Source organism: Bos taurus, chromosome 3 (genome assembly GCF_002263795.3).
Source record: "Bos taurus isolate L1 Dominette 01449 registration number 42190680 breed Hereford chromosome 3, ARS-UCD2.0, whole genome shotgun sequence".
In the NCBI taxonomy this organism is placed as follows: Eukaryota; Metazoa; Chordata; class Mammalia; order Artiodactyla; family Bovidae; genus Bos; species Bos taurus.
This window is the reverse complement of record NC_037330.1, coordinates 91,128,183-91,143,911: the sequence shown is the minus strand read 5'-3', so window position 1 is coordinate 91,143,911 and position 15,729 is coordinate 91,128,183. Positions and strand designations below refer to the sequence as shown.

The window sequence follows — 15,729 nt, the reverse complement described above, 5'->3', positions numbered from 1 at the left end:
GGGGATCACTAATGCTTGTCAGGTTTACAACGACGCTAAGCAGACAGATGGACACAGCTCCTTCACAAATGACAGCGTTTCTTCAACCTTCCTCTCCTTCGTCCTCACCGCCTCTTATAAACTTATCAACAGCTGCTAACATTAGAAAGTGCTGAGTGAGAAAGCAAGGTAAACAAGATAAATATCTTCAAGGGGGAAAAAATGAATCAAGTGTCAACTTTTTGCCCCCTAACTGAAACTAGTATCTAACAAAGGAAATGGTGGTGATGAAGATACAGCAAGCTTATGAGGAAGGATATACTAAATATACTAAAGATGAGTTACAGTAAAAGACTTCCTCATGTCAGAAAGACAGTTTGGTCAAGTATACAAAATGCTTCTTGAGAAGCGGAAAGCTAGTTCCCTTCTTGACTTTGCTAATGATCCGAGTCAAGGTCCTTACCCCTAAACTGACGAGATGTTACATCACAAGATCCCGATGGTCTCTTCCAGCTTTGAAACACATCTTCAACCTTAATCTTTAAATTTACAACTTTTAACATTTTTACTGGAACAGAGAGAGGAGAGGACAGAAAATATTCTCAGCTCTACAGATAATTGCTCTGTTTTACATCTTGCCAAGTATTCTTGATATTTCTCTCCTATGTTAAAATTACTGTGAATAGGGTGAATCCAAGGTAACTCAGCATGGATTCTGATAGTTGATTCTCCTTAACAAATACTTGGAACTTCTTTATCACAGACATGTTTTATACTCCAACCATAAAAACCCCAAAGTAATGAAAAGCAAACAGGACTTGCTTGTTATTCTCTACAGATGTCAGTATGTCTGCACACATCTCATGAACCAATTGTTTTTTACGGTACACGTTTTATATATTACACATACATTTTTTGCCTGGTATAACTGAGAATACTGATTGCTCAACAGACAATGGATATTCTCTCAAAATCAAATATGATATACAAACTTGTGAAATATAGGATGATCTGTTGCTACTGTTATTTAAATGTTTCATTTAAAAACATTTCAAATGAAGCAGAAGGAAATCTTACAAAATGAAAAGTACTAACATTTTAAAAGTATATAGTATTTTAGTAAACATAAAACATAAAACACTCCAACATAAAACTAAACACCCCCCCACACACAAATGTTGATAATAAACTAAGGATTCCTAATGTTATTAATAACAGACAAGTTTTTCATTTAGCTTTAAAAACAATCTTTTTTTGGGGGTATTATCAACAATTATAAGAGATTTTTAGCCTAAAAAAAGGCCAGTTTCTAGAGCAATTTCTCTTTCCTGGGGGGAAAAATGCACAAATTTGATTTTAGGACAAAACATAATGACATTTAGCTGAAATAATTACCACCATTCTTAAAAGAGGTGCTAGTTGAGAGAATCATTAACCTAATATTAAACATGCAACAAGTAAATAAATACAAATTCTGTACATTCCATGGCACTAAAAGAAATAACACTTGAAAAAACAGTATCACTTGGTTTCCTGGCAATGGATACCACTATAGATCAAATTACATCACAAAAAAATTCTTGAGGCACTACTCAAATGCTTTGGAGAGATCTAATCTCTTCACACTTAACCCACAACTCTTCAAGGCCTTACTTTTCTGAATTATAACATTATAATTTATTGGACACAGAGCAAAGGAAACCCATCAGCCTTGAAACTGTAACAGGGAAGGGACTGTGATTGGTTCACTCCTGTATGCCCAACATCTACTCAGTGCCGAGCACACATTCAATGCTCAATAAAAACCTACTGAATGAAGGTAGATTTAAGTGTTTTATTGAACACAGGTAATGGACTATTACCTGTCTTGCTGCTCTGACACTTTGGGTATTTAATGCCTGTTTTTTATCATTGGAATTTGATTTCTATCTTTATTTAATATAAATCAGAGAACTCTTCTAAGAACTCTTTTTTCCAGTATTTTAATAAAAATTCCAGAAACAGCAGTCTTGCTCTCTTAGAAATAAGTAAGCAGACATGGAAGAGTACATTAAGGTGAACAAATGACCGAAAAGAGTCAAGTGAGTGGACTGTTTCTTGAAAACAGCTGCTGCTGCTAAGTCACGTCAGTCGTGTCTTCTTGAAAACAGCAGATGAGGCTAAGTCTGGAGCCACCAAGAGCCCAACAGTCATGAATAGCAGTGCTCAGTTCAGTTCAGTTACTCCGTTGTGTCTGACTCTTTGCAAGCCCATGGACCGCAGCATACCAGACCTCCCTGTAGCAGGGCTACAAGCCCCAGAAATCACAGGTGACAAGGGAAGGCCTTGTTGTCCAGGTATGCATCTCTATTCCATCCCTTTGGCAATGCAAAGCTAAACAAACAAAATCTATGCTTTAAAAACAGCTGTTTCCAAGACAGAGTCATAGATCTCAGCGAGTCTCTAAATGCTGGCAGGTTAATCGAAAGGTGAGTCCAAACATACCTGAGTCATAGATAACGAAGTTCTAAAATCAGTCAACAAGGCAAAATGCTCGGAGATATTAGGTGAGGAATGGGGGGAACACGGAGAAAAGGAGAAAGGCAGGAAAAGCGATTAAATAGAAGCTCCATTAAAGCTCAAAATGTGACTCAAATTTGAAAAGTCCTGCTGAACCACATCTTCTGAGACAGTTTTCTTATAGCTAGAATTAGGAACTATCTAGTAAGTATATAATCAAATATGAAATTTGGATTAAAAAAGAAGTTCCCAATTTTATGTTAGGAAGTAATATACTTTTTCCAGTTTTTCAGTTACATAAAACACAAACCCTTCCTATATTTAACTTTCCTCAGTTGCAAAGTTTTAAAACAATTTTAGAATCTAGGCAAAATTTCCCTAAGAATCATGAAATACTTTAATCAATTTTTAAAGCTATTTTCATTTTTAATGGACACCAGAGTTTGGTTTGTCTTCATTTAATAGAGTTTATATACTTTTTAAAAACTTAATCTTTTTTTAATTCAGTAAAACTGAAGAGTTTTGGTACATAGGGTACCTATGTACCCTATCACCCAAAAATAACAGCCATTAGTGTTTAGCATCAGTTTATTTAGAAAACCAAGTGTGTATATTTACACATGCTATTTTCTGAAAGGCCTCATAGCTTTTAACTTCTCAGAGAGATTAAAGAATGAAAATTAACCATAGATTTAGTACAAGATGCCTATTTCACGGACGAGAAAACTGAGGCTCAGAGAGGCAAACTGACTTGTCCAATAAACTTATAGTTAGCAATCAACAGAACCCTGAAGAGAAAAGTACTATCTCCCAAATTCCTGGTTTAATATTCTTTCAAACTCCATTTGATTTTTTATTTCCCTTAAGATATTCCTTCTCCATGCATTTATTTACCCAGCCAAACACTGTGAGCCAGGGGTCTCAGGGACACAGAGATAAAAAGAAATATTACTGTTCCTCAAGTCCAGTGGAAATACAGATACATACATGTAAATACACCTTTTTGTTAGCTAAAATGTGATCATGTCTTTACTTGGTGTACCTACAAAATGCCCTTGGGAGAATGTGGCCAGGTGAGACAAGCGTGCCTTGAAGAGAAACACCATTCAAGGTAATCTCGAAGAATAAATCCATGTTAGCCAGAGAGATGCTTATTGAGGTTTGGGGAGGAGAGTGAGGGGACAGATGGCCTCTGAACATGGCACTGGAAGGCAGGAGGCATGGTGGGGTGGAGAAGGATGGAGATCTTGAAAGAAAGGAGTTCAGATTTTACCTACAGGAATTAAGGAGCCACCAAACATTTTTAAGCAAGGTTCAGTTCAGTTCTGTTCAGTCGCTCAGTCGTGTCTGACTCTTTGTGACCCCATGAATCGCAGCATGCCAGGCCTCCTTGTCCATCACCAACTCCCGGAGTTCACTCAAACTCATGTCCATAGAGTTGGTGATGCCATCCAGCCATCTCATCCTCTGTCGTCCCCTTCTCCTCCTGCCCCCAATCCCTCCCAGCATCAGAGTCTTTTCCAATGAGTCAACTCTTCATATGGGGTGGCCAAAGTACTGGAGTTTCAGCTTAAGCAAGGTTATCTCATAACTAAAATTTATATTTTACAAAGATCATTCTGGTACCCATGAGTGGCACAGAAAAACAGTAAGAACGGGACATGAACAAAACCAGAGCAGTAACAGCGGGGGCAGGAGAGATATTTACGGTTAGAATTAACAGGCTACTTGATAAGAAGACAAAGTAAGGAGTCTTAAATAAATTAACTAATTGACAGATGGTGTTGCCATTGGCAGTATGGAATACCTTCATATTTTTTAGGATCTGTATTTTAAATTGCTTTAATTTAAATTGCTACTACAATGCTACACGGTAGGCTTCTAATGGTAAATTGCAGAAAGCAATTCAATTTTCAACCAAAACTGCCAATATGAGTGAGGAATGGAAAGAAGGGGGGAAAAAAGCCTAAAAATTTTGATCTGTTTATGAAAGCTAGATTCTAAAAGAAGACAAAGTAGAAATTGAAAAGCACTGGCAACAGCGACTAACAAATCTTTCTGGAAAAGATTTTAACTTCAGAAACCATTTTGGAAGCCTACTGATAAGGAATATATCATATTTATTTTTTAAATAAAATATTTCTAACATAAACATCTTAAACTTAAGTGAAAGTATATCAAATGCTGTCAACTGAATTTCACAATGCACATAACTGAAACAGATACTACAAGAAAGCAAACTATACTGGAACTTAAGAAGTGAGAAGACTTTGGTGGGCACTGAAGATATTACTTATTTCCAAGAAGAAAAATAAAATCTTCAACTTAGCCCCAGAAAAAGATTCCACCTTCATGGCTAAAGATTCCTGCTTCATGGCTAAAATATTTCAATTTTGGTAAAGATTATCAAAATGAAATGCCAACTTAATTGTGTTAGCTCTTTTCTTCAGAACAAATCAACATACACCAAATCTAATGTCACCTACTACTAATATGAGCTTAAGAAAAAATTTTTACAACTCAATTGTGACTGAAAAATATTTCAATACTGAATAATAACAATTCCTATTATAATATAATGAGAACGAGAAATACAAACTTAAAAAAGAAACTAAAACTCCCTGGAAGGAAGGTGAGAAAAAACATCTACTCTTGAAAGTGAAGCACAACTTTCTTAGCAATGCCTCCACAATGCGAAAGTCTCAGGCTGATACGTCCCTTGTATCTCAATGCTTGCTTCTTTATACGCCCAACTTTCTTCTTATTATTTTCTTATTTTTTAAATCAAAACCGTGGTAAAATGTATTACACATTCCTGGACTTTCTTAAACAGAACAGACTGTAACCTTTTCTGGAGTGCGGCATCAGTAAAAACAGCCTCTCGGGGGCATGCAGCACACAAAGCTGTTGCACATCACTCCATACACACGGCTTTGCTTTCAAAGCTTCCTGTCCCCTCCTTCATCCCTGAGCTACTTGTCACTTCTCACTACTGTGTTTGCCTCCAGCAGCTCATCACCGCATGTCTGGACTACTGCAAAACACTTCTAATTTGACAGGAAACCTAATATTAAAGCTTATTTGAACTATGTTTAAAAAAAAAAAGACAAAACAGCTAGGACTTTCCTGGTGGCTCAGTGGTAGAGAATCCACCTGCCAATGCAGGAGACACAGGTTTGACCTCTGATCTGGGAGGATCCCACACGCTGCGGAGCAACTAAGCCCACGCGCCACAACTTAACTGAGTCTGTGCTCTAGAGCCCGTGAACCACAACTACCGACCTCACACGCTCAGCTCCTGAAGCCCTCATTCTCCAGAGCCCGAGCTACACAGCAAAGGAAGCCACCGCAACGAGAAGCCAGCGCACTGCAACTTTAGAGCAGCCCCCCTACTTGCCGCAACTGGAGAAAAGCGTGAGCAGCAACAAAGACCCAGAACAGTCAAAAACAAAAGCAATTCAATAAATAAAATAAAAAAACTAAAACACAAACGAGTGAAGTGCAGGTTCTTGAGTGCATGTGGAATATGAGGGTGTTTTGAAATGGTTTAATCTTATATATTTTACTTCTCATTTCTCTTTGGTATTTCAAATAAAAAAAACTTCTGCGAAAACTGAACTCCACAGACAGGAAAATTATTACTGAACCAAATCTTCCTGAATATAATAATTCTTATTAAAAGCAACAATTTTTCATCTTTGCACTCAAATTCAAATAAAATCCATGTTATATGCTTTTTGAGCAGTAAGCACGAAGCTGTGGAATACCTTGATGTCTGCTATTTAGGTTATATTACGGTTGAAATTCTTTCCTCAAATTATTAAAACAACATTTACTTTTCTAATACTGTTATTGGTTTCAAATTTTAAGCTAACAGGATTATTATGTTGCATAAAGCTGTCCCTACCTACTATGATTTCACTAGAATATGCCTCACTGATACACAAAAGGTACTTCTTTCATGCCAAATTACATTCATTCTAATAGCAAATGGTCACGTAATTACAAGTCAGATGAACTCATATGCCTAGTTCGCAAAGGAGACACATATATACTAGATTATAAAGAAATTTTTATTTCAAAATTAATCTTTCAGAGTCCCTATTTTTCACGTACTTTCAACTGAATTTTGGAATTCTTTTTTCCCTTTTTTTGGCCTTGCCCTGTGGTATGCAGAATCTTAGTTCCCAGCCCAGGGATGGAACTGCTGCCCCTTGTACTGGGGGCACAGAGTCTTAACCACTGGATTGCCAAGGAAGTCCTGGGAATTATTTTATTTTTTTAACTGTAAAACTTATAAATAGATTCTACATTTTCTAATTGAACAAGTCACAGCAGATCAGAACCTGTAAATCATATATTCAAATCACAAATAACTAAAATTTATTTATAAGATATTTACTCCATTCAAATGAGCTAGAATTGTGTATTTTAGAGGGAAAAAAGGACACGAGTTTTAATATAAACCTTAGTGTATTATGTAATATACAATGTATAATTTTAATTCATGTATAACTACCCACTTAATACCAAAAGAAAAAAAAAAGGGGCAAAAATAAGGAGTTACAAATTAATGTGATTTTTATGTGATTTATATATAGTCTAGCAGGACAACTTTAGGGCTCTTTAACAAAAAAGCAATGAAATCATGCAAATACTTCTGACAAAATATTTCCAGAAGACTATTCACAATTAAACAGAAACAAAACAAGGAGTTCACAATATTAGTGAGATCACAGCATTAAATGTCACTTCTAGGAATAAGAATTAACATGAAACTTGACACTAAGGTATTTCTGTTAAAACTCTCCTTGCAAAAAAAAAATCTATTTTAGTATTTTCTAAAGACAAAACAAGGAAACTTAGTAACAAGTAAGGTATATTGCACAAGTGTTAAATTTTAAAACGTGCCTAAAAGGGTTCCTGGTTCTAAGTTCTAACTCTCTGGATAGGATCACAGTTCTTAAAAGGACCAACTCTGTCCCAGCTCTAGGAGGGCAGAGCCAGGGGGCATGCCCTGAATAGTGGTCAGGGGGGCTGACATTAACCATAAAAGAAACACTGAAGAATTCTAACAGCCGGGGGTGTTAAACATCTGGATAAGTTATTTGGAGCAGCTGTGAGATCTCACTCTCTTTAATAATAGAACAGATTCCTACCTGCTGTGGAAAGGTTGTTAAGTAATGCTATTTAAAATCAAAACTGGTGAACTTTTCAAAATCCCATCCAGCCAAGACACCAAGAATTAATACACATCTACACCCAGCACAACTTTCTGCAAAGCAGTACCTTTAAGTCACTGGAAGATTATCTAAAAAAGTGGCTTTCTGTGCAGTGTTATGCATTCTACTAGATATCTGAGTCTTTTCTATCTGCATTCTCCTTGGTGCTACTGAACCAGAAGTTAACTGCTTTTACTTTCCAAATTTTAATTTTTAAACCAAATCCTAATTATAGTATGAGCCCAAATTACTAAACTGATTGACCTAACTGCATGACCTTGGGAAGTCACTTCTTGTAAAGCTAGAGGCTTGCACTAAGATCCACCAGACTGTAACCTCTACATTCTGTTCCCAGCCCTGGAACCTGGAAGGATTAAATGCTTACCAAATGAGAGGACTGTTCCTGTTATCAAATGACAAATACAAAATAAATGCAATCATTTTTTTCTTTTTTAACAATTGGATTTTGATCTGTATATTCCCAAATATTTTTAAGAGGACACTGAAACTGAAATTTCCTATTGGGCCAATACAAATTTATATAATTTCAGCCAAGGACCTCATTTTAAAGAAATAAAACAAGTAGATTATACAAGAGCTGACAATCTTTACCTTGTTTATTACACTTTCTTTTCTCCAGCCTTTAACTGTGTCCTGTCCCTTTTTCATTTGAAAGGCAGGCAGCTGATAGGGAGAGAGTGCAATGGACTTGGAGTGAGCGGGCCTGGATCCTAGTCCCATCTCTTTCATGAACTGACTCTGTGGGGACATGAATGACAGGCTGACAAGCCCCTTTGGGGCTTGCCTGCTTATGTATGTAAAACCAAGGAGACAAACTAAGCATTAATTTCTGAAGTCTTCTTTAAAAAGGTAGGATTCTCCCTTCATTCTATCCATTATCCTATTCCCAATGCGTTGATTCAGCCCTTGCAAGCCACATCTTTCCTAGCTTGTACAGGAACCTCAAATTTGTCTCTTTCCCTTTTTATTTTTCCTTTTTATCTTAAAATGAATTCAATCTTAAACCATGAGTTGAGTAGAATGAAAAACACACTGTCTTTGCAGTCAGAGAGACCAGTTTCAAATTCAGATTTTGCCACTAGCTAAGCATAACTCTAAAACAGTGATGTTATTAACTACCTCACTGGGGATTAAGTACAATGTATAAAGCACCTAACAGCACCTGACACCGTATAGATGCTCAACAATGATCAGCGCTTCTCCCTATTTCCCAAGATCAAATGCCTCAGGTTCCCGTTGTCCACAAGAATGACCAACAAACTGCACAAGCGGCATGCAAATAGATTTGTAAAACTACAGAGGCAACAACTGGATTAAATATTCTCACCAGGTTCCCATGTGCCTGTATCCTTGGTGGTCTTCTTCTGGGTAAAGCATCCTCAGGCACCAGTAGCAACCCCCACTTCCCACTCTGACCTTGCAAAATTAAATGGTAGAGCCAAATCCACAAGTCAAGAGGAAATGAAAACTTGACAGGGGTCTTCACAAAGTCATAGATTCTCTAGATTTTATGTGAAAGCAGACTCCTCAGCCTGTCATTCATGTGAAAGGAAGCCAAAAATTCTTAGTGTTTAAATGTTCAGGCAGGGCAGCTAACGTGGATGTTAAAGTACCACCAAGCATTATAATTTATTTTGATTTTGCAATTCCAGGAAATTAAAAGGCGTGATAAAAGAAAAAAAAGTAAATTTTTTTCACAAAATGAGGATACGCTGAACTTTGAAGAACTATAAAAGCAGCTTCAGAAAAAGCAGTGGCTTTCTTCTTGATTTCAAAACTGGGTCAAAACTAATTGGAACAAGAAGAGTGATGGGGGCTTGCAAACAGAAGCTCATTTCTTAAAGCGATTTAAATACAGTTATTTAACAGACTGGTTCCAAATAGGAAAAGGAGTTCATCAAGACTGTATATTGTCACCCTGTTTATTTAACTTCTATGCAGAGTACATCATGAGAAACGCTGGACTGGAAGAAACACAAGCTGGAATCAAGATTGCCGGCAGAAATATCAATAACCTCAGATATGCAGATGACACCACCCTTATGGCAGAAAGTGAAGAGGAACTCAAAAGCCTCTTGATGAAAGTGAAAGTGGAGAGTGAAAAAGTTGGCTTAAAGCTCAACATTCAGAAAACGAAAATCATGGCATCCGGTACCACCACTTCATGGGAAATAGATGGGGAAACAGTGGAAACAGTGTCAGACTTTATTTTTCTGGGCTCCAAAATCACTGCAGATGGTGACTGCAGCCATGAAATTAAAAGACGCTTACTCCATGGAAGGAAAGTCATGACCAACCTAGATAGCATATTCAAAAGCAGAGACATTACTTTGCCAACAAAGGTCCGTCTGGTCAAGGCTATGGTTTTTCCAGTGGTCATGTATGGATGTGAGAGTTGGACTGTGAAGAAAGCTGAGCGCCAAAGAATTGATGCTTTTGAACTGTGGTGTTGGAGAAGACTCTTGAGAGTCCTTTGGAGTGCAAGGAGATCCAACCAGTCCATTCTGAAGGAGATCAGTCCTGGGATTTCTTTGGAGAGAATGATGCTGAAGCTGAAACTCCAGTACTTTGGCCACCTGATGTGAAGAGTTGACTCATTGGAAAAGACTCTGATGCTGGGAGGGATTGGGGGCAGGAGGAGAAGGGGATGACAGAGGATGAGATGGCTGGATGGCATCACTGACTCGATGGATGTGAGTTTCAGTGAACTCCGGGAGTTGGTGATGGACAGGGAGGCCTGGAGTGCTGCGATTCGTGGGGTCGCAAAGAGTCGGACACAACTGAGCGACTGATCTGATCTGATTTAATTATATGGGACCTTTCCCCCAAAGTAGGAATAATTACAACCTTTACTTCCATACACTAGTCAATGATACAGCTGAGTTACCGGGTAACAGAGGGCAATCAATCAAGTATGTGGAAGTCTGGAAACCAAAGAGATCTTGTGAAATCTAGTTTTTTGAAGTGCTATTTTCTTTCCCAAGCTACTTCAGCCCATGCTGCCAAAGCATATGACTAAAAAGACAGAATATTATTTATGAAAAAATCCTTTCAGGAGGCTTAGCTTCATTAAGAATTATCCAAATTCACATCTCTACTTAAAAACCCAAACCACTAGGGTAAGCCAACCTACTCTACTGGACCTTTGAAATGTACTATGCAGCAAATCGGACCAAAACCCCTATCATGAGCTGTCATTTTTCTGCAAAAAATTATTCACCAACACTGTTGCTTCTGGTTGATACTTTTTAAAAAAAAAATGAGAGGTAAAGTCTGTTTTCTCCCTCGTGTTCTTTGCTCACATCTCAAACTAAACAGAAGGAATCATCTCCACCCAGACTTGAGATCTCTGATCAAAGCCATTCACCTAGAAGGCCCTTTCTCCTTAACAGACTCCTCCAGCCCCTTTATTTTCCACCCTGTCCCTGTCCCTCTGCAGAGCACTCTCATTGCTACAACCCCTTTCTCTGGTCTAGCTTTCCCTCATTTCTGACTTAATCAATGACCAGTACCCAGACTTGGTCCCAGCTTCATATTCCAACTCCGGTCCCATCACTGCTGAGCCCTTCCTCAGCTCTGACTCCTGTCCTGGTCTCTTATCTCTAACCTTTCTCAGTCTAATCCCCATGGCTTTAATACCTGATTTTATCGATGACGCCCCAATCCACATCTCATATCAATTATTGTCATTCCTGGCCTCTGCCCAGTCCCTCTTCATTTTAGACCCCGACCAATGTCTTTTTTCTGGTCCTTGGCTAAAACCCAAATCCCATCGTAACCTCAAGTCCTCCTCTGACCCAGCAAAGGCCTTTCTTTACCCTGGCTGGCCCATCCCACTTTTTCTCTGACTCTGAACCTGGTGCCTTCCCCGACTCCTTCACTGAAACCCTGGGCCACGAAATCTCGGGTCCTTGCCTAGTCTACTAGTACCCCATTTCTGACTGCCTGATAACACGCGCCACCCCCCATCACACTCTCCAGGCCAATGTGTCATCTTCCCGCATCTCGGGGATGCCAGCTTTGGACCCTCCTCCCCATCCCCTTCCGGGGCCTGCCCCGCTGGTGACCTCAGCTCAAGCCCGAGAGACCCCTCCCCACCCTGCCGCGCAGCCCTGCCCCGCATCCTCAATTCAGTTTCATCAGCCCTTACCCTATGGGCTCCACTCCCTACCTGACCGCAGTCCGTTGACCTCCGTCCTGACGAGCCCGGTGCTCCATTTGCCCTTTCTCCGTGCCTCCCCTGCTCCACACGCTCCCCGCACTTCAATCCCAGTGGGGTGTGTCCCCTCCCCACGGAACTCCAGCCCGCTAGCCTCTCCCACGGGGTTCACGGGTCGCCCCTCCTCACCTCGGCGTCCACCACCTCGTGGTACGCGGGCGGGGGGTCGAACCCGCCGCCGCCTCCGGTGCTCCCGCCGCGGGAGGGGCCGTCGCAGCCGCCGCCGTCGCCCCGCGAGCCCCCGCCGGGCCCGGGGCTGGGGCCGCCACCGCTGTCCATCGGCTCGTAGCCGCCGTAGTCGAGGCCCGGCCGCTCGTTGGTGAGCAGCGCCACGGCTTCGTTGATGTCGTTCTTGGCCAGGCGCAGGGCCTTGCGGATGGTGGCGGGGTCCGAGAAGCCCATGCACAGCAGCGTGGTCATGTGCTGCTCCTCCTCCGATTCCATGGCTCCGGCCTCCGGGCCCCGCCGGCCGGCGAGCAGCGAAGCTGCGGGTCCGGGGCCTGGCGGGCCCAGCGGCGCTGCCTCTGCGCCGTCCCCGCGCCCGGGCGGGCCCTTGCGCTCCTGGGCTGCGCGCTCCGCGGCCGCCGGGCCAGGTTGGGCGCGGGCGTGAGCACCGCGAGCCGAGCTACGGCGCTGGGGCGCTCAGGAGTGGCGGCGGCCCGGCCCAGCCCTGCGCGCCGCCATGTTGGCCTCCTCCTCCGCCTCCGCCTCCTCCGGCCCGCGGGGCCGCGCCTCCGCTCCCGGAAGCCGCACGAGCCGCCGCCGGGCCCGCAGGTCACGGGTGAGGGTTGGGGGCTGATTTTTCTTTCTTTCGTTTTTAAAAAAAAAAACAGAGGCAACAGGGAGGGGCCGTGCCGCGCAGCGTCTAGGTCGAAAGGGCCGCCATGAGGCCCAGGCGGAGGCGATGGAGGGTTCGCCGCCGCCGCCCGCCCATTCCTCCGGCAACAGGTTCCCCCGGGATCGGGAGGGGCGGGAGTGAAGTACAGCTCGCGGCGCGGAACATCCCCGAGCCGGCGATCCTGCCCTGCGCTGACGGCTGTTCCCTTCGAACCTCCCCGGAGTCCCCGCCGGACTCCCGCTCCCGGACTCGCTCGCCCCGGCGCGGCCCGGAATGCACTCCATCCTAAACGCAGTGCGCTTGGCCGCTGCTGTAACCCACCCCGAAGCCGGTCTGACAGGGACTGCGGTCCTGAAGGAAGTCCTTCAGCCACGCTGCCTGAAATACTCTTCAGCGCCCACTTAAATTCATGCCCCAAACCGGGCAAATCGACCCACTCGGGCTGGAATGCACCATACTCTTGACCTAAATCCTCCCAGCTTTCGCTGAAATCACCCTTAACTGGTTTAAATGAATTCCCAGACTTCGTTGAATTTGCCTTCCATCCTTGACTGACCACCACCTACGTACCCCAGGATAACCTGAGTGGACTCTACCAAACACATGCCAGAGCCCCCTGAGAGTCTGAAACATATTTTTACAATCCGAACTCTAAATCCCAGTGCTCTCTGTGAAAACCTCCCAAAACTCCAGACTGCATCACCCTCCTTCAGCCCTTGACTCATCCCAGCACCTTGGACCTCTGTTCCCCTCCTGATACCCACCCACCCACGTTTTACTGCACTGTAGCTCAGGATTCCGGCTATGTTTCTGCCTTGTGAGGGGGGACTGCGCCCCCTCTTTTCTATACCCGTTGCGGGAGGCGACCGCACCCCTGTTGATTTCCACCTTTGAGCATTCCCCTTCCCCTTCAGAGACTGCTTCCTTGCTTTCTCTTTCCACTTTTAGCATTATTACCCAGGGGGCATATCTTTAGGCCACTGACTTTACCATCTAAGCCCTGGTCCTTGCTATTTCCCCGCTTCGATTTCCTTTAATTCACGCTTCTAAGTTATTTCCCTACCCTCTCCCAAGATCCTGATACTTTCCCCTTATCTCACTATATGCTGAATTAGTCCATCTCCTAATACGCTGACCCTGGTTTCTTCCTGAACTGTGAAGTCCATCATCTATCTAACCTTTGTCTTTCTATCAAATCCTTCCTGTTGCCAACCCAGGCACTCACTAAAATCCCCATTTACCCCAAATCTCAAATTAGGGGTGGTACCCAGAAATTTTCTCTGCATTCTATTAGTATCCTTTACCCTGGACCATGAGCCTTACTTGCTGTCTACATTTTTAAACGCCAGCAAATTGATTTACAGGGTGAATTTGTCATTGTTAGTTAACATGTAAATGAAGTAACTGTGTTTCTTGTACTGGTTAGACTAGATTATTGACCAAAGACTAGGACTGATATGCAAAGGAAGTAAAGTTTTCTAAATGTGTTAATGAAAATAACAAAACTCCTCTCTTCCATTTCTGAGCAACAACAAAAAAGAACTTGCTAAGGAAGAATGCCTATAATTGGATCAGATCACAATCTGTATATTGAAATAAAATGTTATTAAGTGTTATCAACTTCCAGGGATTCAATGACATTTTAGATATTTATCTGTGGTATATGAAGAACAAAAGTAATCTGAATCAACCTAATCAATCTGTCATAGAGTACCTCCCAAAGGTATTTAATTTTTGCAACAAATATATACTTAGTATTTGTCAGGTGCTAGGAGAAGGCAATGGCACCCCACTCCAGTACTCTTGCCTGGAAAATCCCATGGATGGAGGAGCCTGGAAGGCTGCAGTCCATGGGGTCACTGAGGGTTGGACACAACTGAGGGACTTCACTTTCACTTTTCACTTTCATGCATTGGAGAAGGAAATGGCAACCCACTCCAGTGTTCTTGCCTGGAGAATCCCAGGGACGGGGGAGGCTGTTGAGCTGCCGTCTATGGGGTCGCACAGAGTTCGACATGACTGAAGCGACTTAGCAGCAGCAGCAGCAGGTACTGTTCTTGGCTTTAAACAGTAGATAAAATGTGATGATGGCAAGGGGATCATATTCAATTTTGCCCTATGTTTAAAGAGTTAAATCAATGACCAAATTAAGAAATTAGTTATAAAGGGAGGGAAAGTCGCAGGTGAAGAAAAAAATTGTTTGCCACTGAAATTCGAAATAGAACTCAAGAGGTAATGAGACAGAGCTGACCAATTCAGATGGCACATAAAAAGACTCGTCAACAGTGGCAGGGTTATAGAACATGACAGAGGAAGCTGTGCTGAACTGAGAAGAGGAAGCAGAGAAAAAGTCTGTGATAAAAACTGGAAAGGAGCCACAGAAGGCTATGAGAAACAAGGAAGGCCATTTTTGAACCTGATTTTGGAGTGAGTGAAAAGCCAGAGTGTCATTTGAGGATGCTAGTAGTATAATCACACTTTTTTTGCATGTAAGAAAGCAAGTAAAAACGTTAAACTCTGTTGAATTAGGATAGGAGGAGAGGGACCTGTGGTATGAATATTCATACCTTCACTTACATTTTTATTTTTATTGCAGTAATATCTTGAAAATGATAAAGGACCCTCCAAGATAAATATTTAATTCACATTTATCCTTATTTAGAAACTTAGAAGAAAAAGAAATAGCTTGGTCTGGAAGAGAAGTATAATGGACTGTCTTGAAGATAATATATGAGGGGTTTCTTGAAATAATTAATAAGTAATTAAAAAGTTATTGAATGTCAGTTTTGAGCCAGGCCAAGGACTTAGGGAGACAAATGTGAGCAAAATACACATAGTTTCTGCCTGTTTAGAACTTTAAAGGCTTTACAGAGAGACAAACAGTAATCATAGAATGTGATAGGTGCTTTGATTGGAGAATTTCAGAAAGTAAGGAGCAAATTTCTTGCCCT

At 41.8% G+C, this 15,729-nt stretch overlaps 1 protein-coding gene across 4 annotated transcripts in view; it reads right to left on the bottom strand.

Moving 5' to 3' along the window:
- Window positions 1-12,640, bottom strand: part of USP24 (ubiquitin specific peptidase 24) — a 155,942-nt gene extending 143,302 nt beyond the window's left edge. For all 4 annotated transcript variants that reach the window (XM_024990127.2, XM_024990129.2, XM_002686388.7 and 1 more), the window contains exon 1: window positions 12,070-12,640. In XM_024990127.2, the coding sequence (XP_024845895.1) occupies window positions 12,070-12,384 (315 nt within the window). In that variant the 5' untranslated portion in view covers window positions 12,385-12,640. The remainder of the gene's footprint in view (window positions 1-12,069) is intronic.
- Between the last annotated feature and the right edge of the window lie 3,089 nt (window positions 12,641-15,729).